The 27,423-nt window shown below is 50.6% G+C and overlaps 1 protein-coding gene across 1 annotated transcript in view; it reads left to right on the top strand.

The window, feature by feature from the left end:
- Nucleotides 1–27,423, top strand: part of LOC141176355 (myosin-4) — a 104,812-nt gene that overhangs the window by 6,536 nt on the left and 70,853 nt on the right. The window contains exons 2-3 of the mRNA XM_073660301.1: nucleotides 5,659–5,689; nucleotides 6,657–6,910. Of these exons, the coding sequence (XP_073516402.1) occupies nucleotides 6,707–6,910 (204 nt within the window). The 5' untranslated portion in view covers nucleotides 5,659–5,689; nucleotides 6,657–6,706. The remainder of the gene's footprint in view (nucleotides 1–5,658; nucleotides 5,690–6,656; nucleotides 6,911–27,423) is intronic.

Raw genomic sequence — 27,423 nt, 5'->3', positions numbered from 1 at the left:
ACCATAGCCACTACACAGGGAGATGCTGAGATACACCGTACCTACTACACAGGGAGATGCTGAGATACACCGTACCTACTACACAGAGGGAGGCTGAGATACACCATACCTACTACACAGAGGGAAGCTGAGATACACCGTACCCACTACACAGAGGGAGGCTGAGATACACCGTACCCACTACACAGAGGGAGGCTGAGATACACCGTACCTACTACACAGAGGGAGGCTGAGATACACCGTACCTACTACACAGAGGGAGGCCGAGATACACCATAGCCACTACACAGAGGGAGGCTGAGATACACCGTACCCACTACACAGAGGGAGGCTGAGATACACCATACCCACTACACAGAGGGAGGCTGAGATACACCGTACCTACTACACAGAGGGAGGCTGAGATACACCGTACCCACTACAGAGAGGGAGGCTGAGATACACCGTACCTACTACACAGAGGGAGGCTGAGATACACCGTACCTACTACACAGAGGGAGGCTGAGATACACCGTACCCACTACACAGAGGGAGGCTGAGATACACCGTACCCACTACACAGAGGGAGGCTGAGATACACCGTACCCACTACATAGAGGGAGGCTGAGATACACCATATCCACTACACAGAGGGAGGCTGAGATACACCATACCCACTACATAGAGGGAGGCTGAGATACACCGTACCTACTACACAGAGGGAGGCTGAGATACACCGTACCCACTACACAGGGAGATGCTGGGATACACCGTACCTACTACACAGGGAGATGCTGAGATACACCGTACCCACTACACAGAGGGAGGCTGAGATACACCGTACCTACTACACAGAGGGAGGCTGAGATACACCGTACCTACTACACAGAGGGAGGCTGAGATACACCGTACCCACTACACAGAGGGAGGCTGAGATACACCGTACCTACTACACAGAGGGAGGCTGGGATACACCGTACCCACTACACAGAGGGAGGCTGAGATACACCGTACCTACTACACAGAGGGAGGCTGAGATACACCGTACCCACTACACAGGGACATGCTGGGATACACCGTACCCACTACACAGAGGGAGGCTGAGATACACCGTACCCACTACACAGAGGGAGGCTGAGATACACCATAGCCACTACACAGAGGGAGGCTGAGATACACCATAGCCACTACACAGAGGGAGGCTGAGATACACCGTACCCACTACACAGAGGGAGGCTGAGATACACCGTACCCACTACACAGAGGGAGGCTGAGATACACCGTACCCACTACACAGGGACATGCTGGGATACACCGTACCCACTACACAGAGGGAGGCTGAGATACACTGTACCTACTACACAGAGGGAGGCTGAGATACACCGTACCTACTACACAGGGAGATGCTGGGATACACCATAGCCACTACACAGAGGGAGGCTGAGATACACCGTACCCACTACACAGAGGGAGGCTGAGATACACCGTACCCACTACACAGAGGGAGGCTGAGATACACCGTACCTACTACACAGAGGGAGGCTGAGATACACTGTACCCACTACACAGGGACATGCTGGGATACACCGTACCCACTACACAGAGGGAGGCTGAGATACACCATATCCACTACACAGAGGGAGGCTGAGATACACCGTACCCACTACACAGAGGGAGGCTGAGATACACCGTACCCACTACACAGAGGGAGGCTGAGATACACCGTACCCACTACACAGAGGGAGGCTGAGATACACCGTACCCACTACACAGGGACATGCTGGGATACACCGTACCCACTACACAGAGGGAGGCTGAGATACACCATACCTACTACACAGAGGGAGGCTGAGATACACCGTACCCACTACACAGAGGGAGGCTGAGATACACCGTACCCACTACACAGAGGGAGGCTGAGATACACCGTACCTACTACACAGAGGGAGGCTGAGATACACCGTACCCACTACAGAGAGGGAGGCTGAGATACACCGTACCTACTACACAGAGGGAGGCTGAGATACACCGTACCTACTACACAGAGGGAGGCTGAGATACACCGTACCTACTACACAGAGGGAGGCTGAGATACACCGTACCTACTACACAGAGGGAGGCTGAGATACACCGTACCTACTACACAGAGGGAGGCTGAGATACACCGTACCTACTACACAGAGGGAGGCTGAGATACACCGTACCCACTACACAGAGGGAGGCTGAGATACACCATACCTACTACACAGAGGGAGGCTGAGATACACCATACCTACTACACAGGGAGATGCTGAGATACACCGTACCCACTACACAGAGGGAGGCTGAGATACACCGTACCTACTACACAGAGGGAGGCTGAGATACACCGTACCTACTACACAGAGGGAGGCTGAGATACACCGTACCCACTACACAGAGGGAGGCTGAGATACACCATACCTACTACACAGAGGGAGGCTGAGATACACCGTACCCACTACACAGAGGGAGGCTGAGATACACCGTACCTACTACACAGAGGGAGGCTGGGATACACCGTACCTACTACACAGAGGGAGGCTGAGATACACCGTACCCACTACACAGAGGGAGGCTGAGATACACCGTACCCACTACACAGAGGGAGGCTGAGATACACCGTACCTACTACACAGAGGGAGGCTGGGATACACCGTACCTACTACACAGAGGGAGGCTGAGATACACCGTACCTACTACACAGAGGGAGGCTGAGATACACCGTACCCACTACACAGGGAGATGCTGAGATACACCGTACCTACTACACAGGGACATGCTGGGATACACCGTACCCACTACACAGAGGGAGGCTGAGATACACCGTACCCACTACACAGAGGGAGGCTGAGATACACCATAGCCACTACACAGAGGGAGGCTGAGATACACCGTACCCACTACACAGAGGGAGGCTGAGATACACCGTACCCACTACACAGAGGGAGGCTGAGATACACCGTACCCACTACACAGAGGGAGGCTGAGATACACCGTACCTACTACACAGGGACATCCTGGGATACACCGTACCCACTACACAGAGGGAGGCTGAGATACACCGTACCCACTACACAGGGACATGCTGGGATACACCGTACCCACTACACACAGGGAGGCTGAGATACACCGTACCTACTACACAGAGGGAGGCTGAGATACACCGTACCTACTACACAGGGAGATGCTGGGATACACCATAGCCACTACACAGAGGGAGGCTGAGATACACCGTACCCACTACACAGAGGGAGGCTGAGATACACCGTACCCACTACACAGAGGGAGGCTGAGATACACCATATCCACTACACAGAGGGAGGCTGAGATACACCGTACCCACTACACAGAGGGAGGCTGAGATACACCGTACCCACTACACAGAGGGAGGCTGAGATACACCGTACCCACTACACAGGGACATGCTGGGATACACCGTACCCACTACACAGAGGGAGGCTGAGATACACCGTACCCACTACACAGGGACATGCTGGGATACACCGTACCCACTACACAGAGGGAGGCTGAGATACACCGTACCCACTACACAGAGGGAGGCTGAGATACACCGTACCCACTACACAGAGGGAGGCTGAGATACACCGTACCCACTACACAGAGGGAGGCTGAGATACACCGTACCCACTACACAGGGACATGCTGGGATACACCGTACCCACTACACAGAGGGAGGCTGAGATACACCGTACCCACTACACAGGGACATGCTGGGATACACCGTACCCACTACACAGAGGGAGGCTGAGATACACCATACCTACTACACAGAGGGAGGCTGAGATACACTGTACCTACTACACAGAGGGAGGCTGAGATACACCGTACCCACTACACAGGGACATGCTGAGATACACCATACCCACTACACAGAGGGAGGCTGAGATACACCATACCTACTACACAGAGGGAGGCTGAGATACACCGTACCTACTACACAGAGGGAGGCTGAGATACACCGTACCCACTACACAGAGGGAGGCTGAGATACACCATACCCACTACACAGGGACATGCTGGGATACACCGTACCCACTACACAGAGGGAGGCTGAGATACACCGTACCTACTACACAGAGGGAGGCTGAGATACACCGTACCTACTACACAGAGGGAGGCTGAGATACACCGTACCTACTACACAGAGGGAGGCTGAGATACACCATACCCACTACACAGAGGGAGGCTGAGATACACCGTACCCACTACACAGAGGGAGGCTGAGATACATCATACCTACTACACAGAGGGAGGCTGAGATACACCGTAGCTACTACACAGAGGGAGGCTGAGATACACCGTACCTACTACACAGGGAGATGCTGAGATACACCGTACCTACTACACAGGGAGATGCTGGGATACACCATATCCACTACACAGAGGGAGGCTGAGATACACCGTACCCACTACACAGAGGGAGGCTGAGATACACCATACCCACTACACAGAGGGAGGCTGAGATACACCGTACCCACTACACAGAGGGAGGCTGAGATACACCATACCTACTACACAGAGGGAGGCTGAGATACACCGTACCCACTACACAGAGGGAGGCTGAGATACACCGTACCCACTACACAGAGGGAGGCTGAGATACACCGTACCCACTACACAGAGGGAGGCTGAGATACACCATACCTACTACACAGAGGGAGGCTGAGATACACCGTACCCACTACACAGAGGAAGGCTGAGATACACCATACCTACTACACAGAGGGAGGCTGAGATACACCGTACCCACTACACAGAGGGAGGCTGAGATACACCGTACCCACTACACAGAGGGAGGCTGAGATACACCGTACCCACTACACAGAGGGAGGCTGAGATACACCATACCTACTACACAGAGGGAGGCTGAGATACACCGTACCCACTACACAGAGGGAGGCTGAGATACACCGTACCCACTACACAGAGGGAGGCTGAGATACACCGTACCTACTACACAGAGGGAGGCTGAGATACACCGTACCTACTACACAGAGAGATGCTGGGATACACCATATCCACTACACAGAGGGAGGCTGAGATACACCATACCCACTACACAGAGGGAGGCTGAGATACACCATAGCCACTACACAGAGGGAGGCTGAGATACACCGTACCTACTACACAGAGGGAGGCTGAGATACACCGTACCTACTACACAGGGAGATGCTGGAATACACCGTACCCACTACACAGGGAGATGCTGAGATACACCGTACCTACTACACACAGAGAGATGCTCCGGATACACTGTATCTACATCATTATACATCGGATACACTGTATCTACATCATTATACACCGGATACACTGTATCTACATCATAATACACCGGATACACTGTATCTACATCATTATACATCGGATACACTGTATCTACATCATTATACACCGGATACACTGTATCTACATCATTATACTCCGGATACACTGTATCTACATCATTATACACCGGATACACTGTATCTACATCATTATACATCGGATACACTGTATCTACATCATTATACACCGGATACACTGTATCTACATCATTATACTCCGGATACACTGTATCTACATCATTATACACCGGATACACTGTATCTACATCATTACATATTGTATCTCTTCATTATTCTCCTTCTTTTTCAGGACTGGCTCTTCTCCGCTGTCTCTTCTCCAGGTAAGATAGATGAAATGCGTCGGGTCAGTTCTTCTGATAGTTTCAGCATTATATATATATATATATATATATATATACATACACACTGTATATATAGACCCACAGTGGTTGTGACGTCCTGACCCTGCCTCACCTCCTGGTTTTCCCACTTTGATCCCCCGGTGTTTGGTCTCTTGTACTCGGCTGTTTCCATGGTTACTGATGTAGAATTCTACACATTCCGCAGGTTGTTACACTTTTAGTGACAAATCTGTGAAGTTCCTGCGACGCCTCAATGTTCCCGGCGGCTCTGCCCCTCGTTCTCCAGACTTGTACGTCAGTAACCAGAGAAACGTCCAACTAAGGGAGGGAAAACCAGAATTTGTCAGTCTCATAATTTTTGGCCACGATTGTTCATGGGTGAATATAATATATATATTGTAAGGCAGGGGCTTTCCCACCAGTATAGTAGCGAGGCAGCGACCCGAGTAACTTCAACATAAAGTCTTTATTTGCCAACTTTACAAATAAAACTCAAACCTTGCACAAAACCTGAACTGGAGGGTCAGATCTGCCCCACTACCTTCCTACAGATCTCTCCAAAAATAAAAGGCCATATCAGGTTTTCCTAAATCTGACCAGTCCACACTTACTTTTATTGTGCCCACATCACCCGTGTGTCTTTATTACCCTGGAATACAACCCTCAGCCTCTTTTTTTGCTACATTTTGGGGCGACGTCCTAGATGGGCGATGCTGAGGACGGACGGCAGAACCGATAGATCTAATGTCCGTGACACGAGTGTCCTTGGCCCCGCGAGATCACATCTCCGCAGGCCGATACTAGGGTTTATTTCTGCCCTCGGGATCAGTGATGCGAAGGGACGGAGACCCCTATGTTGGCTCCTGAAATCCTCTGTGCTGCTATGATTAGCTAGACGCCGACGCCATCCTGCCGCGATCACTCGCTCGTCTGATTCTTCCTTCAGGTACCGTGATCTCGGCGTCTCCACCGATCGGCGACTCGTGAAGCGCAGCCATGAGCTCGGACGCGGAAATGGCGGTGTTCGGGGGGGCCGCTCAGTTCCTTAGGAAATCTGAGAAGGAACGGATCGAGGCCCAGAACAAACCGTTCGATGCGAGAACCTCGGTGTTCGTGATGGATCCTAAGGAATCCTATGTGAAGGGCACGCTGGCGAGCAAGGAGGGGGGCAAAGCCACGGTGAAGACCCTGGCGGGACAGGTGAGAGCACAGACCGCCAGGAGGGGTCTACAGGACAGCAGGAATAGGGTACAGGGTGATGACACAGGGGGTACAGGATGATGACACTGGGGGTACAGGATGATGACACTGGGGGTACAGGGTGATGACACTGGGGGTACAGGATGATGACTCTGGGGGTACACGATGATGACACGGGGGGTACAGGATGATGACACTGGGGGTACAGGATGATGACACTGGGGGTACAGGGTGATGACACTGGGGGTACAGGATGATGACTCTGGGGGTACAGGATGATGATACTGGGGGTACAGGATGATGACACTGAGGGTACAGGATGATGACACTGGGGGTACAGGATGATGACACAGGGGGTACAGGATGATGACACGGGGGGTACAGGATGATGACACGGGGGGTACAGGATGATGACACTGAGGGTACAGGATGATGACACTGGGGGTACAGGATGATGACACTGGGGGTACAGGGTGATGACACTGGGGGTACAGGATGATGAAACTGGGGGTAGAGGATGATGACACTAGGGGTACAGGGTGATGACACAGGGGGTACAGGATGATGACACTGAGGGTACAGGATGATGATACTGGGGGTATAGGATGATACTGGGGGTACAGGATGATGACACAGGGAGTACAGGATGATGATACTGGGGGTACAGGATGATGATACTGGGGGTACAGGATGATGACACTGGGGGTACAGGATGATGACACTGAGGGTACAGGATGATGACACTGGGGGTACAGGATGATGACACTAGGGGTACAGGGTGATGACACAGGGGGTACAGGATGATGACACTGGGGGTACAAGATGATGAAACTGAGGGTACAGGATGATGACACAGGGGGTACAGGATGATACTGGGGGTACAGGATGATGACACAGGGAGTACAGGATGATGATACTGGGGGTACAGGATGATGATACTGGGGGTACAGGATGATGACACTGGGGGTACAGGATGATGACACTGAGGGTACAGGATGATGACACTGGGGGTACAGGATGATGATACTGGGGGTACAGGATGATGATACTGAGGGTACAGGATGATGACATTGGGGGTACAGGATGATGACACTGGGGGTACAGGATGATGACACTGGGGGTACAGGATGATGACACGGGGGGTACAGGATGATGACACGGGGGGTACAGGATGATGACACTGAGGGTACAGGATGATGACTCTGGGGGTACAGGATGATGACACTGGGGGTACAGGGTGATGACTCTGGGGGTACAGGATGATGACACTGGGGGTACAGGGTGATGACACAGGGGGTACAGGATGATGACACTGAGGGTACAGGATGATGATACTGGGGGTACAAGATGATGAAACTGAGGGTACAGGATGATGACACAGGGGGTACAGGATGATACTGGGGGTACAGGATGATGACACAGGGAGTACAGGATGATGATACTGGGGGTACAGGATGATGATACTGGGGGTACAGGATGATGACACTGGGGGTACAGGATGATGACACTGGGGGTACAGGATGATGATACTGGGGGTACAGGATGATGATACTGAGGGTACAGGATGATGACACTGGGGGTACAGGATGATGACACAGGGGGTACAGGATGATGACACGGGGGGTACAGGATGATGATACTGAGGGTACAGGATGATGACACTGAGGGTACAGGATGATGACACTGGGGGTACAGGATGATGACACAGGGGGTACAGGATGATGACACGGGGGGTACAGGATGATGACACTGAGGGTACAGGATGATGACACAGGGGGTACAGGATGATGATACTGAGGGTACAGGGTGATGACACTGAGGGTACAGGATGATGACTCTGGGGGTACAGGATGATGACACTGGGGGTACAGGGTGATGACTCTGGGGGTACAGGATGATGACACTGGGGGTACAGGGTGATGACACTGGGGGTACAGGATGATGAAACTGGGGGTACAGGGTGATGACACAGGGGGTACAGGATGATGACACTGAGGGTACAGGATGATGATACTGGGGGTACAAGATGATGAAACTGAGGGTACAGGATGATGACACAGGGGGTACAGGATGATACTGGGGGTACAGGATGATGACACAGGGAGTACAGGATGATGATACTGGGGGTACAGGATGATGATACTGGGGGTACAGGATGATGACACTGGGGGTACAGGATGATACTGGGGGTACAAGATGATGAAACTGAGGGTACAGGATGATGACACAGGGGGTACAGGATGATGACACTGGGGGTACAGGATGATGATACTGAGGGTACAAGATGATGATACTGAGGGTACAGGATGATGACACAGGGGGTGCAGGATAATGACACTCGGGGTACAGGATGATGATACTGAGGGTACAAGATGATGATACTGAGGGTACAGGATGATGACACAGGGGGTACAGGATGATGATACTGAGGGTACAGGATGATGACACTGGGGGTACAGGGTGATGACTCTGGGGGTACAGGATGATGACACTGGGGGTACAGGATGATGACACAGGGGGTACAGGATAATGACACTCGGGGTACAGGATGATGATACTGAGGGTACAAGATGATGATACTGAGGGTACAGGATGATGACACAGGGGTTTACAGGATGATGATACTGAGGGTACAGGATGATGACACAGGGGGTACAGGATGATGATACTGAGGGTACAAGATGATGATACTGGGGGTACAGGATGATGACACAGGGGGTACAGGATGATGACACTGAGTGTACAGGATGATGATACTGAGGGTACAAGATGATGACACTGAGGGTACAGGATGATGACACAGGGGGTACAGGATAATGACACAGGGGGTGCAGGATGATGATACTGAGGGTACAAGATGATGATACTGAGGGTACAGGATGATGATACTGAGGGTACAAGATGATGATACTGAGGGTACAGGATGATGATACCGGGGGTACAGGATGATGACACAGGGAGTACAGGATGATGATACTGGGGGTACAAGATGATGATACTGAGGGTACAGGATGATGACACACGGGGTACAGGATGATGATACTGGGGGTACAGGATGATGACACAGGGAGTACAGGATGATGATACTGGGGGTACAAGATGATGATACTGAGGGTACAGGATGATGACACTGGGGGTACAGGATGATGATACTGGGGGTACAGGATGATGATACTGGGGGTACAGGATGATGATACTGGGGGTACAAGATGATGATACTGGCGGTACAGGATGATGACACAGGGGGTACTGGATGATGACACGGGGGGTACAGGATGATGATACTGGGGGTACAGGATGATGACACTGAGGGTACAGGATGATGATACTGAGGGTACAAGATGATGATACTGAGGGTACAGGATGATGACACTGGGGGTACAGGATGATGACACGGCGGGTACAGGGTGATGACACTCGGGGTACAGGATAATGACACTGACACTGGGGGTACAGGATAATGACACTGGGGTACAGGATGATGATACGGAGGGTACAGGATAATGACACTGGGGGTACAGGATAATGACACTGGGGGTACAGGATAATGACACTTGGGGTACAGGATAATGACACTGGGGGTACAGGATAATGACACTCGGGGTACAGGATGATGATACTGAGGGTACAAGATGATGATACTGAGGGTACAGGATGATGATACTGAGGGTACAAGATGATGATACTGAGGGTACAGGGTGATGACACAGGGGGTACAGGATAATGACACTGGGGGTACAGGATGATGATACTGGGGGTACAGGATGATGATACTGAGAGTACAGGATGATGATACTGGGGGTACAGGATGATGACACGGGGGGTACAGGATGATGATACTGGGGGTACAGGATGATGATACTGAGGGTACAGGATGATGACACTGGGGGTACAGGGTGATGACACTGACACTGGGGGTACAGGATAATGACACTGAGGGTACAAGATGATGATACTGAGGGTACAGGATGATGATACTGGGGGTACAGGATGATGACACGGGGGGTACAGGGTGATGACACTGGGGGTACAGGATAATTACACTGGGGGTACAGGATGATGACACAGGGGGTACAGGGTGATGACACTGGGGGTACAGGATAATGACACTGGGGTACAGGATAATGACACTGGGGGTACAAGATGATGATACTGAGGGTACAGGATGATGACACTGGGGGTACAGGATGATGACACTGGGGGTACAGGGTGATGACACTGGGGGTACAGGATAATGACACTGGGGGTACAGGATGATGATACTGGGGGTACAGGATGATGATACTGGGGGTACAAGATGATGATACTGAGGGTACAGGGTGATGACACTGGGGGTACAGGATGATGACACTGGGGGTACAGGATGATGATACTGAGGGTACAGGATAATGACACTTGGGGTACAGGATGATGACACTGGGGGTACAGGGTGATGACACTCGGGGTACAGGGTGATGAAACTGGGGGTACAGGATGATGACACTGGGGGTACAGGGTGATGACACTGGGGGGTACAGGATGATGATACTGGGGGTACAGGGTGATGACACTGTGGGTACAGGGTGATGACACTGGGGGTACAGGATGATGATACTGGGGGTACAGGGTGATGACACTGGGGGGTACAGGATGATGACACTGGGGGGTACAGGATGATGACACTGGGGGGTACAGGATGATGACACTGGGGGGTACAGGATGATGACACTGTGGGTACAGGGTGATGACACTGGGGGTACAGGATGATGACACTGGGGGGTACAGGATGATGACACTGGGGGTACAGGATAATGACACTGGGGGTACAGGATAATGACGCTGACACTCGGGGTACAGGATAATAACAGTGACACTCGGGGTGCAGGATAATGACACTTGGTGTACAGGATAATGACACTCGGGGTACAGGATAATGACGCTGACACTTGGGGTACAGGATAATGACACTGGGGGTACAGGGTGATGACACTGGGGGTACAGGGTGATGATACTAGGGGTACAGGGTGATGACACTGGGGGGTACAGGATAATGACACTGGGGGTACAGGATGATGACACTGTGGGTACAGGGTGATGACACTGGGGGTACAGGATAATGACACTGGGGGTACAGGATAATGACGCTGGGGGTACAGGATAATAATGACACTCGGGGTACAGGATAATGACACTGACACTCGGTGTAAAGGATAATGACACTGGGGTACAGGATAATGACACTGGGGGTACAGGATAATGACACTGACACTCGGGGTACAGGATAATGACACTGACACTTGGGGTACAGGATAATGACACTGACACTCGGGGTACAGGATAATGACACTCGGGGTACAGGATAATGACACTGACACTGGGGGTACAGGATAATGACACTGGGGTACAGGATAATGACACTCGGGGTACAGGATAATGACACTAGGGGTACAGGATGATGACACTGGGAGTACAGGATAATGACTCTCGGGGTACAGGATAATGACACTGACACTCGGTGTACAGGATAATGACACTGGGGTACAGGATAATGACACTGGGGGTACAGGATAATGACACTGACACTTGGGGTACAGGATAATGACACTGACACTCGGGGTACAGGATAATGACACTCGGGGTACAGGATAATGACACTGACACTGGGGGTACAGGATAATGACACTGGGGTACAGGATAATGACACTGGGGGTACATGATAATGACACTAGGGGTACAGGATGATGACACTGGGAGTACAGGATAATGACACTGGGGGTACAGGATAATGACACTCGGGGTACAGGATAATGACACTGACACTCGGTGTACAGGATAATGACACTGGGGTACAGGATAATGACACTGACACTTGGGGTACAGGATAATGACACTGACACTCGGGGTACAGGATAATGACACTCGGGGTACAGGATAATGACACTGACACTGGGGGTACAGGATAATGACACTGGGGTACAGGATAATGACACTGGGGGTACAGGATAATGACACTAGGGGTACAGGATGATGACACTGGGAGTACAGGATGATGACACTGGGGGTACAGGATAATGACACTCGGGGTACAGGATAATGACACTGACACTCGGTGTACAGGATAATGACACTGGGGTACAGGATAATGACACTGGGGGTACAGGATAATGACACTGACACTTGGGGTACAGGATAATGACACTGACACTCGGGGTACAGGATAATGACACTCGGGGTACAGGATAATGACACTGACACTGGGGGTACAGGATAATGACACTGGGGTACAGGATAATGACACTGGGGGTACAGGATAATGACACTAGGGGTACAGGATGATGACACTGGGAGTACAGGATGATGACACTGGGGGTACAGGATAATGACACTCGGGGTACAGGATAATGACACTGACACTCGGTGTACAGGATAATGACACTGGGGTACAGGATAATGACACTGGGGGTACAGGATAATGACACTGACACTTGGGGTACAGGATAATGACACTGACACTCGGGGTACAGGATAATGACACTCGGGGTACAGGATAATGACACTGACACTGGGGGTACAGGATAATGACACTGGGGTACAAGATAATGACACTGGGGGTACAGGATAATGACACTAGGGGTACAGGATGATGACACTGGGGGTACAGGATAATGACACTCGGGGTACAGGATAATGACACTCGGGGTACAGGATAATGACACTGACACTCGGTGTACAGGATAATGACACTGGGGTACAGGATAATGACACTGGGAGTACAGGATAATGACACTGACACTAGGGGTACAGGCTAATGACACTGGGGTACAGGATAATGACACTGGGGGTACAGGATAATGACACTGGGAGTACAGGATAATGACACTGACACTAGGGGTACAGGCTAATGACACTGGGGTACAGGATAATGACACTGGGGGTACAGGATAATGACACTGGGGGTACAGGATAATGACACTGACACTCGGGGTACAGGATAATGACACTCGGGGTACAGGATAATGACACTGACACTGGGGGTACAGGATAATGACACTGGGGTACAGGATAATGACACTGGGGGTACAGGATAATGACACTAGGGGTACAGGATGATGACACTGGGAGTACAGGATGATGACACTGGGGGTACAGGATAATGACACTCGGGGTACAGGATAATGACACTGACACTCGGTGTACAGGATAATGACACTGGGGTACAGGATAATGACACTGGGGGTACAGGATAATGACACTGACACTGGGGGTACAGGATAATGACACTGGGGTACAGGATAATGACACTGGGGGTACAGGATAATGACAATGACACTTGGGGTACAGGATAATGACACTGACACTCGGGGTACAGGATAATGACACTGGGGGTACAGGATAATGACACTGACACTGGGGGTACAGGATAATGACACTGGGGTACAGGATAATGACACTGGGGGTACAGGATAATGACACTAGGGGTACAGGATGATGACACTGGGAGTACAGGATGATGATACTGGGGGTACAGGATGATGATACTGAGGGTACAGGATGATGACACTGAGGGTACAGGATGATGATACTGGGGGTACAGGATGATGACACTGGGGGTACAGGATGATGACACTGGGAGTACAGGATGATGACACTGGGGGTACAGGATGATGACACTGGGAGTACAGGATGATGACACTGGGGGTACAGGATGATGACACAGGGGGTACAGGATGATGACACAGGGGGTACAGGATGATGATACTGAGGGTACAGGATGATGACACTGGGGGTACAGGGTGATGACTCTGGGGGTACAGGATGATGACACTGGGGGTACAGGATGATGAAACTGGGGGTACAGGGTGATGACACAGGGGGTACAGGATGATGACACTGAGGGTACAGGATGATACTGGGGGTACAGGATGATGACACTGAGGGTACAGGATGATGATACTGGGGGTACAAGATGATGAAACTGAGGGTACAGGATGATGACACTAAGGGTACAGGATGATGATACTGGGGGTACAAGATGATGAAACTGAGGGTACAGGATGATGATACTGAGGGTACAGGATGATACTGGGGGTACAGGATGATGACACAGGGGGTACAGGATAATGATACTGGGGGTACAGGATGATGATACTGGGGGTACAGGATGATGACACTGGGGGTACAGGATGATACTGGGGGTACAAGATGATGAAACTGAGGGTACAGGATGATGACACAGGGGGTACAGGATGATGACACTGGGGGTACAGGATGATGATACTGAGGGTACAAGATGATGATACTGAGGGTACAGGATGATGACACAGGGGGTACAGGATGATGATACTGTGGGTACAGGATGATGATACTGAGGGTACAGGATGATGACACAGGGGGTACAGGATGATGATACTGGGGGTACAGGATGATGACACTGGGGGTACAGGGTGATGACACTGTGGGTACAGGGTGATGACACTGGGGGGTACAGGATAATGACACAGGGGTGCAGAATGATGATACTGGGGGTACAGGATGATGACACAGGGGGTACAGGATGATGACACTGAGGGTACAGGATAATGACACAGGGGGTACAGGATGATGATACTGAGAGTACAAGATGATGATACTGAGGGTACAGGATGATGACACGGGGGGTACAGGATGATGATACTGAGGGTACAAGATGATGATACTGAGGGTACAGGATGATGACACAGGGGGTACAGGATGATGATACCGGGGGTACAGGATGATGACACAGGGAGTACAGGATGATGATACTGGGGGTACAAGATGATGATACTGAGGGTACAGGATGATGACACACGGGGTACAGGATGATGATACTGGGGGTACAGGATGATGACACAGGGAGTACTGGATGATGATACTGGGGGTACAAGATGATGATACTGAGGGTACAGGATGATGACACTGGGGGTACAGGATGATGATACTGGGGGTACAGGATGATGATACTGGGGGTACAGGATGATGATACTGGGGGTACAAGATGATGATACTGGGTGTACAGGATGATGACACAGGGGGTACTGGATGATGACACGGGGGGTACAGGATGATGATACTGGGGGTACAGGATGATGACACTGAGGGTACAGGATGATGATACTGGGGGTACAAGATGATGATACTGAGGGTACAGGATGATGACACTGGGGGTACAGGATGATGACACGGCGGGTACAGGGTGATGACACTCGGGGTACAGGATAATGACACTGACACTGGGGGTACAGGATAATGACACTCGGGGTACAGGATGATGATACTGAGGGTACAAGATGATGATACTGAGGGTACAGGATGATGACACAGGGGGTACAGGATGATGATACTGAGGGTACAAGATGATGATACTGAGGGTACAGGGTGATGACACAGGGGGTACAGGATGATGATACTGGGGGTACAGGATGATGATACTGGGGGTACAGGATGATGATACTGAGAGTACAGGATGATGATACTGGGGGTACAGGATGATGATACTGGGGGTACAAGATGATGATACTGAGGGTACAGGATGATGACACAGGGGGTACTGGATGATGACACGGGGGGTACAGGATGATGATACTGGGGGTACAGGATGATGATACTGAGGGTACAGGATGATGACACTGGGGGTACAGGATGATGACACTGGGGGTACAGGGTGATGACACTGGGGGTACAGGATAATGACACTGACACTGGGGGTACAGGATAATGACACTGGGGTACAGGATAATGACACTGGGGGTACAGGATAATGACACTGGGGGTACAAGATGATGATACTGAGGGTACAGGATGATGACACTGGGGGTACAGGATGATGACACTGGGGGTACAAGATGATGATACTGAGGGTACAGGATAATGACACTCGGGGTACAGGGTGATGACACTGGGGGTACAGGATAATGACACTGGGGGTACAGGATGATGACACTGGGGGTACAGGGTGATGACACTGGGGGTACAAGATGATGATACTGAGGGTACAGGATGATTACACTGGGGGTACAGGGTGATGACACTGGGGGTACAGGGTGATGACACTGGGGGTACAGGATAATGACACTGGGGGTACAGGATGATGATACTGAGGGTACAGGATGATGACACTGGGGGTACAGGATGATGACACTGGGGGTACAGGGTGATGACACTCGGGGTACAGGGTGATGAAACTGGGGGTACAGGGTGATGACACTGGGGGTACAGGATAATGACACTGGGGGTACAAGATGATGATACTGAGGGTACAGGATGATTACACTGGGGGTACAGGGTGATGACACTGGGGGTACAGGGTGATGACACTGGGGGGTACAGGATGATGATACTGGGGGTACAGGGTGATGACACTGTGGGTACAGGGTGATGACACTGGGGGTACAGGATGATGATACTGGGGGTACAGGGTGATGACACTGTGGGTACAGGGTGATGACACTGGGGGGTACAGGATGATGACACTGGGGGGTACAGGATGATGACACTGGGGGGTACAGGATGATGACACTGGGGGTACAGGGTGATGACACTGGGGGGTACAGGATGATGACACTGGGGGGTACAGGATGATGACACTGGGGGTACAGGATAATGACACTGGGGGTACAGGATAATGACGCTGACACTCGGGGTACAGGATAATGACACTTGGTGTACAGGATAATGACACTCGGGGTACAGGATAATAACCGTGACACTCGGGGTGCAGGATAATGACACTTGGTGTACAGGATAATGACACTCGGGGTACAGGATAATGACGCTGACACTTGGGGTACAGGGTGATGACACTGGGGTACAGGATAATGACACTGGGGGTACAGGGTGATGACACTGGGGGTACAGGGTGATGATACTGGGGGTACAGGGTGATGACACTGGGGGGTACAGGATAATGACACTGGGGGTACAGGATGATGACACTGTGGGTACAGGGTGATGACACTGGGGGTACAGGATAATGACACTGGGGGTACAGAATAATGACGCTGGGGGTACAGGATAATAATGACACTCGGGGTACAGGATAATGACACTGACACTCGGTGTAAAGGATAATGACACTGGGGTACAGGATAATGACACTGGGGGTACAGGATAATGACACTGACACTTGGGGTACAGGATAATGACACTGACACTCGGGGTACAGGATAATGACACTCGGGGTACAGGATAATGACACTCGGGGTACAGGATAATGACACTAGGGGTACAGGATGATGACACTCGGGGTACAGGATAATGACACTGACACTGGGGGTACAGGATAATGACACTCGGGGTACAGGATAATGACACTGGGGGTACAGGATAATGACACTGACACTCGGTGTACAGGATAATGACACTGACACTTGGGGTACAGGATAATGACACTAGGGGTACAGGATGATGACACTCGGGGTACAGGATAATGACACTGACACTCGGGGTACAGGATAATGACACTGACACTTGGGGTACAGGATAATGACACTGACACTGGGGGTACAGGATAATGACACTGGGGTACAGGATAATGACACTGGGGGTACAGGATAATGACACTAGGGGTACAGGATGATGATACTGGGAGTACAGGATGATGACACTGGGGGTACAGGATAATGACACTCGGGGTACAGGATAATGACACTGACACTCGGTGTACAGGATAATGACACTGGGGTACAGGATAATGACACTGGGGGTACAGGATAATGACACTGACACTTGGGGTACAGGATAATGACACTGACACTCGGGGTACAGGATAATGACACTCGGGGTACAGGATAATGACACTGACACTGGGGGTACAGGATAATGACACTGGGGTACAGGATAATGACACTGGGGGTACAGGATAATGACACTAGGGGTACAGGATGATGACACTGGGAGTACAGGATGATGACACTGGGGGTACAGGATAATGACACTCGGGGTACAGGATAATGACACTGACACTTGGTGTACAGGATAATGACACTGGGGTACAGGATAATGACACTGGGGGTACAGGATAATGACACTGACACTTGGGGTACAGGATAATGACACTGACACTCGGGGTACAGGATAATGACACTCGGGGTACAGGATAATGACACTGACACTGGGGGTACAGGATAATGACACTGGGGTACAAGATAATGACACTGGGGGTACAGGATAATGACACTAGGGGTACAGGATGATGACACTGGGGGTACAGGATAATGACACTCGGGGTACAGGATAATGACACTCGGGGTACAGGATAATGACACTGACACTCGGTGTACAGGATAATGACACTGGGGTACAGGATAATGACACTGGGGGTACAGGATAATGACACTGACACTTGGGGTACAGGATAATGACACTCGGGGTACAGGATAATGACACTGGGAGTACAGGATAATGACACTGACACTAGGGGTACAGGCTAATGACACTGGGGTACAGGATGATGACACTCGGGGTACAGGATAATGACACTGGGGGTACAGGATAATGACACTGGGGGTACAGGATAATGACACTGACACTTGGGCTATAGGATAATGACACTGACACTCGGGGTACAGGATAATGACACTCGGGGTACAGGATAATGACAATGACACTGGGGGTACAGGATAATGACACTGGGGTACAAGATAATGACACTAGGGGTACAGGATGATGACACTGGGAGTACAGGATGATGACACTGGGGGTACAGGATAATGACACTCGGGGTACAGGATAATGACACTGACACTCGGTGTACAGGATAATGACACTGGGGTACAGGATAATGACACTGGGGGTACAGGATAATGACACTGACACTTGGGGTACAGGATAATGACACTCGGGGTACAGGATAATGACACTGACACTAGGGGTACAGGCTAATGACACTGGGGTACAGGATAATGACACTGGGGGTACAGGATAATGACACTGGGGGTACAGGATAATGACACTGACACTTGGGGTACAGGATAATGACACTCGGGGTACAGGATAATGACACTCGGGGTACAGGATAATGACACTGACACTAGGGGTACAGGATAATGACACTGACACTCGGGGTACAGGATAATGACACTGGGGGTACAGGATAATGACACTGACACTTGGGGTACAGGATAATGACACTGACACTCGGGGTACAGGATAATAACACTCGGGGTACAGGATAATGACACTGACACTGGGGGTACAGGATAATGACACTGGGGTACAGGATAATGACACTGGGGGTACAGGATAATGACACTAGGGGTACAGGATGATGACACTGGGAGTACAGGATGATGACACTGGGGGTACAGGATAATGACACTCGGGGTACAGGATAATGACACTGGGGTACAGGATAATGACACTGGGGGTACAGGATAATGACAATGACACTTGGGGTACAGGATAGTGACACTGACACTCGGGGTACAGGATAATGACACTGGGGGTACAGGATAATGACACTGACACTGGGGGTACAGGATAATGACACTGGGGTACAGGATAATGACACTGGGGGTACAGGATAATGACACTGGGGTACAGGATGATGACACTGGGAGTACAGGATGATGACACTGGGGGTACAGGATGATGACACTGGGAGTACAGGATGATGACACGGAGTACAGGATGATGACACTCGGGGTACAGGATAATGACACTGGGGGTACAGGATAATGACACTGGAGGTACAGGATAATGACACTGGGGGTACAGGATAATGACACTGACACTTGGGGTACAGGATAATGACACTGACACTCGGGGTACAGGATAATGACACTCGGGGTACAGGATAATGACAATGACACTGGGGGTACAGGATAATGACACTGGGGTACAGGATAATGACACTAGGGGTACAGGATGATGACACTGGGAGTACAGGATGATGACACTGGGGGTACAGGATAATGACACTCGGGGTACAGGATAATGACACTGACACTCGGTGTACAGGATAATGACACTGGGGTACTGGATAATGACACTGGGGGTACAGGATAATGACACTGACACTTGGGGTACAGGATAATGACACTGACACTCGGGGTACAGGATAATGACACTCGGGGTACAGGATAATGACACTGACACTGGGGGTACAGGATAATGACACTGGGGTACAGGATAATGACACTGGGGGTACAGGATAATGACACTAGGGGTACAGGATGATGACACTGGGAGTACAGGATGATGACACTGGGGGTACAGGATAATGACATTGGGGTACAGGATAATGACACTGGGGGTACAGGATAATGACACTGACACTCGGGGTACAGGATAATGACACTCGGGGTACAGGATAATGACACTGACACTGGGGGTACAGGATAATGATACTGGGGTACAGTATAATTACACTGGGTACAGGATAATGACACTGGGGGTACAGGATAATGACACTGGGAGTACAGGATGATGACACTGGGGGTACAGGATAATGACACTCGGGGTACAGGATAATGACACTGACACTCGGTGTACAGGATAATGACACTGGGGTACTGGATAATGACACTGGGGGTACAGGATAATGACACTGACACTTGGGGTACAGGATAATGACACTGACACTCGGGGTACAGGATAATGACACTCGGGGTACAGGATAATGACACTGACACTGGGGGTACAGGATAATGACACTGGGGTACAGGATAATGACACTGGGGGTACAGGATAATGACACTCGGTGTACAGGATAATGACACTGGGGTACAGGATAATGACACTGGGGGTACAGGATAATGACACTGACACTTGGGGTACAGGATAATGACACTGACACTCGGGGTACAGGATAATGACACTCGGGGTACAGGATAATGACACTCGGGGTACAGGATGATGACACTAGGGGTACAGGATGATGACACTGGGAGTACAGGATAATGACACTGGGGGTACAGGATAATGACACTCGGGGTACAGGATGATGACACTGGGGTACAGGATAATGACACTGGGGGTACAGGATAATGACACTGACACTTGGGGTACAGGATAATGACACTGACACTCGGGGTACAGGATAATGACACTCGGGGTACAGGATAATGACACTCGGGGTACAGGATAATGACACTGACACTGGGGGTACAGGATAATGACACTGGGGGTACAGGATAATGACACTCGGGGTACAGGATAATTACACTCGGGGTACAGGATAATGACACTGACACTGGGGGTACAGGATAATGACACTGGGGTACAGGATAATGACACTGGGGGTTCAGGATAATGACACTGGGGGTACAGGATAATGACACTCGGTGTACAGGATAATGACACTGGGGTACAGGATAATGACACTGGGGGTACAGGATAATGACACTGACACTTGGGGTACAGTATAATGACACTGACACTCGGGGTACAGGATAATGACACTCGGGGTACAGGATAATGACACTGACACTGGGGGTACAGGATAATGACACTGGGGGTACAGGATAATGACACTGGGGTACAGGATAATGACACTGGGGGTACAGGATAATGACACTAGGGGTACAGGATGATGACACTGGGAGTACAGGATGATGACACTGGGGGTACAGGATAATGACACTCGGGGTACAGGATAATGACACTGACACTCGGTGTACAGGATAATGACACTGGGGTACAGGATAATGACACTGGGGGTACAGGATAATGACACTGACACTTGGGGTACAGGATAATGACACTCGGGGTACAGGATAATGACACTGGGGTACAGGATAATGACACTGGGGGTACAGGATAATGACACTGACACTTGGGGTACAGGATAATGACACTGACACTCGGGGTACAGGATAATGACACTCGGGGTACAGGATAATGACACTGGGGGTACAGGATAATGACACTGGGGTACAGGATAATGACACTGGGGGTACAGGATAATGACACAGGGGGTACAGGATGATGACACTGGGGGTACAGGATAATGACACTCGGGGTACAGGATAATGACACTGACACTCGGTGTACAGGATAATGACACTGACACTGGGGGTACAGGATAATGACACTAGGGGTACAGGATGATGACACTGGGGGTACAGGATAATGACACTCGGGGTACAGGATAATGACACTGACACTCGGGGTACAGGATAATGACACTGGGGTACAGGATAATGACACTGGGGTACAGGATAATGACACTGACACTGGGGGTACAGGATAATGACACTGGGGTACAGGATAATGACACTGACACTGGGGGTACAGGATAATGACACTGGGGTACAGGATAATGACACTAGGGGTACAGGATGATGACACTGGGAGTACAGGATGATGACACTGGGGGTACAGGATAATGACACTCGGGGTACAGGATAATGACACTGGGGGTACAGGATAATGACACTGGGGTACAGGATAATGACACTGGGGGTACAGGATAATGACACTGGGGGTACAGGATAATGACACTGACACTTGGGGTACAGGATAATGACACTGACACTCGGGGTACAGGATAATGACAATGACACTGGGGGTACAGGATAATGACACTGGGGTACAGGATAATGACACTAGGGGTACAGGATGATGACACTGGGAGTACATTATAATGACACTCGGGGTACAGGATAATGACACTGACACTCGGTGTACAGGATAATGACATTGGGGTACAGGATAATGACACTCGGGGTACAGGATAATGACACTGACACTCGGGGTACAGGATAATGACACTCGGGGTACAGGATAATGACACTGGGGTACAGGATAATGACACTGGGTACAGGATAATGACACTGGGGGTACAGGATAATGACACTAGGGGTACAGGATGATGACACTGGGAGTACAGGATGATGACACTGGGGGTGCAGGATAATGACACTCGGGGTACAGGATAATGACACTGACACTCGGTGTACAGGATAATGACATTGGGGTACAGGATAATGACACTCGGGGTACAGGATAATGACACTGACACTCGGGGTACAGGATAATGACACTCGGGGTACAGGATAATGACACTGACACTGGGGGTACAGGATAATGACACTGGGGTACAGGATAATTACACTGGGTACAGGATAATGACACTGGGGGTACAGGATAATGACACTAGGGGTACAGGATGATGACACTGGGAGTACAGGATGATGACACTGGGGGTACATTATAATGACACTCGGGGTACAGGATAATGACACTGACACTCGGTGTACAGGATAATGACATTGGGGTACAGGATAATGACACTCGGGGTACAGGATAATGACACTGACACTCGGGGTACAGGATAATGACACTCGGGGTACAGGATAATGACACTGGGGGTGCAGGATAATGACACTCGGGGTATTGGATAATGACACTGACACTCGGTGTACAGGATAATGACACTGACACTGGGGGTACAGGATAATGACACTGGGGTACTGGATAATGACACTGGGGGTACAGGATAATGACACTGACACTTAGGGTACAGGATAATGACACTGACACTCGGGGTACAGGATAATGACACTCGGGGTACAGGATAATGACACTTGGTGTACAGGATAATGACACTCGGGGTACAGGATAATGACACTCGGGGTACAGGATAATGACACTGACACTCGGTGTACAGGATAATGACACTGGGGTACTGGATAATGACACTGGGGGTACAGGATAATGACACTGACACTTGGGGTACAGGATAATGACACTGACACTCGGGGTACAGGATAATGACACTCGGGGTACAGGATAATGACACTGACACTGGGGGTACAGGATAATGACACTGGGGTACAGGATAATGACACTGGGGGTACAGGATAATGACACTAGGGGTACAGGATAATGACACTAGGGGTACAGGATGATGACACTGGGAGTACAGGATAATGACACTGACACTCGGGGTACAGGATAATGACACTCGGGGTACAGGATAATGACACTGACACTGGGGGTACAGGATAATGACACTGGGGTACAGGATAATGACACTGGGGGTACAGGATAATGACACTCGGGGTGCAGGATGATGACACTGGGGGTACAGGGTGATGACACTGGGGGTACAAGATGATGACACTGAGGGTACAGGATGATGACACTGGGGGTACAGGATGATGACACTGGGGGTACAGGGTGATGACACTGGGGGTACAGGATAATGACACTGGGGGTACAGGATGATGATACTGAGGGTACAGGATGATGACACTGGGGGTACAGGATGATGATACTGGGGGTACAAGATGATGATACTGAGGGTACAGGGTGATGACACTGGGGGTACAGGATGATGACACTGGGGGTACAGGATGATGATACTGAGGGTACAGGATGATGACACTTGGGGTACAGGATGATGACACTGGGGGTACAGGGTGATGACACTCGGGGTACAGGGTGATGAAACTGGGGGTACAGGATGATGACACTGGGGGTACAGGGTGATGACACTGGGGGGTACAGGATGATGATACTGGGGGTACAGGGTGATGACACTGTGGGTACAGGGTGATGACACTGGGGGTACAGGATGATGATACTGGGGGTACAGGGTGATGACACTGGGGGGTACAGGATGATGACACTGGGGGGTACAGGATGATGACACTGGGGGGTACAGGATGATGACACTGGGGGGTACAGGATGATGATACTGGGGGTACAGGGTGATGACACTGTGGGTACAGGGTGATGACACTGGGGGGTACAGGATGATGACACTGGGGGGTACAGGATGATGACACTGGGGGGTACAGGATGATGATACTGGGGGTACAGGGTGATGACACTGGGGGGTACAGGATGATGACACTGGGGGGTACAGGATGATGACACTGGGGGTACAGGATAATGACACTGGGGGTACAGGATAATGACGCTGACACTCGGGGTACAGGATAATAACAGTGACACTCGGGGTGCAGGATAATGACACTTGGTGTACAGGATAATGACACTCGGGGTACAGGATAATGACGCTGACACTTGGGGTACAGGATAATGACACTGGGGGTACAGGGTGATGACACTGGGGGTACAGGGTGATGATACTAGGGGTACAGGGTGATGACACTGGGGGGTACAGGATAATGACACTGGGGGTACAGGATGATGACACTGTGGGTACAGGGTGATGACACTGGGGGTACAGGATAATGACACTGGGGGTACAGGATAATGACGCTGGGGGTACAGGATAATAATGACACTCGGGGTACAGGATAATGACACTGACACTCGGTGTAAAGGATAATGACACTGGGGTACAGGATAATGACACTGGGGGTACAGGATAATGACACTGACACTCGGGGTACAGGATAATGACACTGACACTTGGGGTACAGGATAATGACACTGACACTCGGGGTACAGGATAATGACACTCGGGGTACAGGATAATGACACTGACACTGGGGGTACAGGATAATGACACTGGGGTACAGGATAATGACACTCGGGGTACAGGATAATGACACTAGGGGTACAGGATGATGACACTGGGAGTACAGGATAATGACTCTCGGGGTACAGGATAATGACACTGACACTCGGTGTACAGGATAATGACACTGGGGTACAGGATAATGACACTGGGGGTACAGGATAATGACACTGACACTTGGGGTACAGGATAATGACACTGACACTCGGGGTACAGGATAATGACACTCGGGGTACAGGATAATGACACTGACACTGGGGGTACAGGATAATGACACTGGGGTACAGGATAATGACACTGGGGGTACATGATAATGACACTAGGGGTACAGGATGATGACACTGGGAGTACAGGATAATGACACTGGGGGTACAGGATAATGACACTCGGGGTACAGGATAATGACACTGACACTCGGTGTACAGGATAATGACACTGGGGTACAGGATAATGACACTGACACTTGGGGTACAGGATAATGACACTGACACTCGGGGTACAGGATAATGACACTCGGGGTACAGGATAATGACACTGACACTGGGGGTACAGGATAATGACACTGGGGTACAGGATAATGACACTGGGGGTACAGGATAATGACACTGGGAGTACAGGATGATGACACTGGGGGTACAGGATAATGACACTCGGGGTACAGGATAATGACACTGACACTCGGTGTACAGGATAATGACACTGGGGTACAGGATAATGACACTGGGGGTACAGGATAATGACACTGACACTTGGGGTACAGGATAATGACACTGACACTCGGGGTACAGGATAATGACACTCGGGGTACAGGATAATGACACTGACACTGGGGGTACAAGATAATGACACTGGGGTACAGGATAATGACACTGGGGGTACAGGATAATGACACTAGGGGTACAGGATGATGACACTGGGAGTACAGGATGATGACACTGGGGGTACAGGATAATGACACTCGGGGTACAGGATAATGACACTGACACTCGGTGTACAGGATAATGATACTGACACTGGGGTACAGGATAATGACACTGGGGTACAGGATAATGACACTGGGGGTACAGGATAATGACACTGA

This window comes from Phyllobates terribilis, unplaced genomic scaffold, assembly GCF_046119375.1.
Source record: "Phyllobates terribilis strain yellow unplaced genomic scaffold, ASM4611937v1 Scaffold_25__1_contigs__length_18738178, whole genome shotgun sequence".
Classification (NCBI taxonomy): Eukaryota; Metazoa; Chordata; class Amphibia; order Anura; family Dendrobatidae; genus Phyllobates; species Phyllobates terribilis.
The sequence above is the reverse complement of the archived record's forward strand: the minus strand, read 5'-3'. Positions and strand labels throughout refer to the sequence as shown.